At 52.2% G+C, this 3,162-nt stretch overlaps 1 protein-coding gene across 1 annotated transcript in view; it reads right to left on the minus strand.

The window, feature by feature from the left end:
• Nucleotides 1-301: 301 nt before the first annotated feature.
• The window catches only part of LIX1L (limb and CNS expressed 1 like), a 5,721-nt gene continuing 2,860 nt past the window's right edge, over nucleotides 302-3,162 (minus strand). The window contains exons 5-7 of the mRNA XM_009279153.2: nucleotides 2,696-2,791; nucleotides 871-948; nucleotides 302-702 (exon numbers count right to left, since the gene is read on the minus strand). Of these exons, the coding sequence (XP_009277428.1) occupies nucleotides 460-702; nucleotides 871-948; nucleotides 2,696-2,791 (417 nt within the window). The 3' untranslated portion in view covers nucleotides 302-459. The remainder of the gene's footprint in view (nucleotides 703-870; nucleotides 949-2,695; nucleotides 2,792-3,162) is intronic.

Below are 3,162 nucleotides of genomic sequence, written 5' to 3' on the forward strand. Positions count from 1 at the left end.
GGAGGTCTGCATGACATGCATCAGCTCCAAAGAACAGAAGCTTTCTGGCAGAGGTGCTACATTTCGTGGAATACTGCCGACTATATAGTACCAACGTACGGCGGGGGTCTTCGGTGTTAATACTGAAAGGCTGCATTTTTAACGCCGTCTTTAAAAAAAAAGAAAGTGACAGAAGGAACTCTCTAGCGGAAAGGAGGCTGAGGAGTAGGTCTAGAAGCAAGTATTAAAAGGTTTAAAAATCTGTACAGGAGCGCTTTTTTTTTTGTTTTTTTTAAAAAAAAAAAAAAAAAAAAAAAAAAAAAAAAAAAAAAAAAAAAATTTCTTTAAAATGTGTTAAAATGTGCAAACGGGCCACAATTCTGGGAGAGGCGTTACATGCTTTACGTGACGCGGGACGGATCCCGTCAGCGCGGAGGTGTTAGTAGGCCTGGGGGAGTGGAACGGCGTGCAGGCCAGGGACTAGCAGTTGGAGGAGTGCACGCTCCCCAGCTGGCCAGCTGCCAGCATCAGGATGTCTTTCTTCTCCTTATGGAAGCGCAGCTCCTTCCCAGCCAGGCGGGCTTCGTCCAGCTCTCTCTCCGTCGAAGCCAGCTCTCTGGAAAGGGCCCCTGGGCTGTTCTGCTCCCTGTTCACCCAGTCCATGGCCATCTGGTTCCTTATGTCATCATCCAGGGCGCGGTGGGAGTAGTGAGCCAGGACCTCCTGGTGGTAACGGACATAGGCGGGGGGAGCTTAGGAAAGACAAGTCGCTACACGGGACACACGTCGCTTAGTAGCATCTGGCTCCCCTGCCAGCTAAGGGAGCTTAAGGAGAAGGTCGTTGCGACCCGAACGCGCCTAGAGCACAACCGCTCGAGACGCCGGACTCACCTGCCGTGAGCACTGCCTCTCCCGCATGGCTTTGAGGCTGCCGTTCCAATGCAACAGCTGGAAGACGGTCATCAGCTCCTGCAACGGCAAGAGGCAGTCAGGCTGCGAGCAAACGCGGGGACGAGGATTCAGCCTCACAAGTAGTCGAGCTAGTTTCTAGCTATGGGAACAAGAAGCCGAGAAGGACCTTGAGACATCGCGCCCAGTCCTTCGCAACTGCAAGGATCACAGAGTACGTTTGCAACTCCGGAGTCCACAAAGGATTTCCAGCATTAATGAGTTAAGATTTATCAAAAAAGACGAGAAAACCACAGAAGCGGGGGAGGCGGAAGGCATCACCGACGTCCTAGGAGCCAGGATGCAAGGGCAAAGCCGGGCTCACCCCGCTAGACAAAACCCCCCCGACCAGATGAGTGGATTAGAGAGGAGACAAAGACGCTGATGCTTCCCTCTGCCCCAGGGATTTCGGGATTCTGCAAGCAAGGCTCTGCCACCTCGCAGCCTCCAAGCTAAACCACCAGCCAGGGCAGGTGACAATCTCAATGTTTTCCAAGCGAACGTTTCTCTCTCAAGGCCACACAAATTCCGCTTCATGAACTCCCAGCGACGAGTTAGGCTTCCCGAACACAAACACAGCCTGAGGAATATACCTAACGGAGTCACCCTGTGTAAACAGGCCCATTAATATAAACACTTCTGTCTTCCGCCCACTGAGTATTTCCATTCAAGGGAAACGAGCCAGGCAAGAAGTCAGCTTCGGGAAAAGTTTGCCGACAGCGAAGAACCCCAAATACAGCGACACTACAGACTTAAGGCGCCTGCTTTGAGACGCATCCAAACCCTGCTTCGCTGTCTGGAGCAGAGTTACCGCCGAGTTTCTCCTCTTCTAAAAATCCTCTTCCAGCTGGTGCACTTACAAGTCAACTCGTCTGCACGAGGATCGTTTCGAGCTACTTTTGAAGCCCGAGTTTAAACTAAAAGGATTCACGAACCTCAAAGCACCGTCATAATGTCTCTGTAGGCGCGGGGACGGACAAGGAGGAGGGCGCCCAAAGGCTATCAAGCCACACGCAGGATTCAGAGTGCCCTGAACGGTCTTGTTTACCTGGCTGCTCTGCTCTGCTCGTAGGAGCAGGTTCCTCAGAAAGGCTGGAATAAAGCCCAGAAGAATCTCAGTTCTCAGTCATCTGCTCTGCACGGACTCCTTCTGCTCCATTAACCAGAACTGATAAGTGTTATAGCAGTTTCCCTCGGCAGTTTGTACTTTTCACTTCGCAGATGTTTTGTCGTAACGAGAGACAGATCGAGCATATTTCAGTAGGATACGGAGACTGCTCAGATAACGCTGTGGTTTGAGGGCATGTAACGACAGTAATCAAGACTCCTAATTTCACAATCAAAATGTCTTTGGATGAAAGATCTTCACCAGCTTTCCTAAGAGAAGCGAGATCTCTCCCGTTTTACCGGGAGAGGATAAAACCCCCAAACGAAACGGCTCGCTTAATGCCGTGAGTTAAGGTACCCGGAGGCATCGTCTGGACCTCCAGCACCGGCTACCTAAATGCCACGTCACTGAAAAGACTGGATCAGAAGAATGCACAACCCTTTCACAGCACCGCGCCAGGCAAACACCGAAGAGCGTTTGCAGAGAGAAGCCCAATTCAAAGTCTTCTGCTGCTGTACCAGCACCTGAAAGTGCCACAAATCCCGAGATGCGTTCTAAGAGGAAAGCCCCACTTTTATTTCGAGTGTAAAGCACTACGGATGTAGCTGAAAGATCGAACCAACCACCCCTTGAACCGCGTAATTAAATTATGAACGGTACCTGGAACTCCAGCATTGATTTTCCCTTGTTGGATTCCAGCATGAAGCGGAAAGCACCGATCCCGGTGTTGGGATTATCGGCTTCCTCTCGATTGCCCTGCAAGAGACATTTCAGACAAGAGCTGCAGTTCCCGACCAAGCGGGGCTCGCCTGGTACCTGCCGCTTCTGCTACATCCTCTCCACTTCAGTAATTCCAGGTCAGATTAAGGAGGGCAGCCTTACGCACCTCAGCCTTGTGCCGGCAGACGCGCTTACCAGTCTAATTCAGCCTCGAATACTCGCACGGTTCGCTACCGCTCGCACGGAGCACCGCGGGCCGCTCTGCTTTTGACAACGCCACTTGAAACGGGATTTCCCCCCCCCCCCCCCTACCCCCCCGCCCCCCACCCCCCCAGACACTGGAGCTCTGAGCTTCCTAGCCACAGCACTCTGCGGACGTTCCTTCTCAGCACAGCCACAGCCCAGCT

The sequence above is a fragment of the Aptenodytes forsteri genome, unplaced genomic scaffold, assembly GCF_000699145.1.
Source record: "Aptenodytes forsteri isolate BGI_AS27 unplaced genomic scaffold, ASM69914v1 Scaffold419, whole genome shotgun sequence".
Lineage (NCBI taxonomy): Eukaryota > Metazoa > Chordata > Aves > Sphenisciformes > Spheniscidae > Aptenodytes > Aptenodytes forsteri.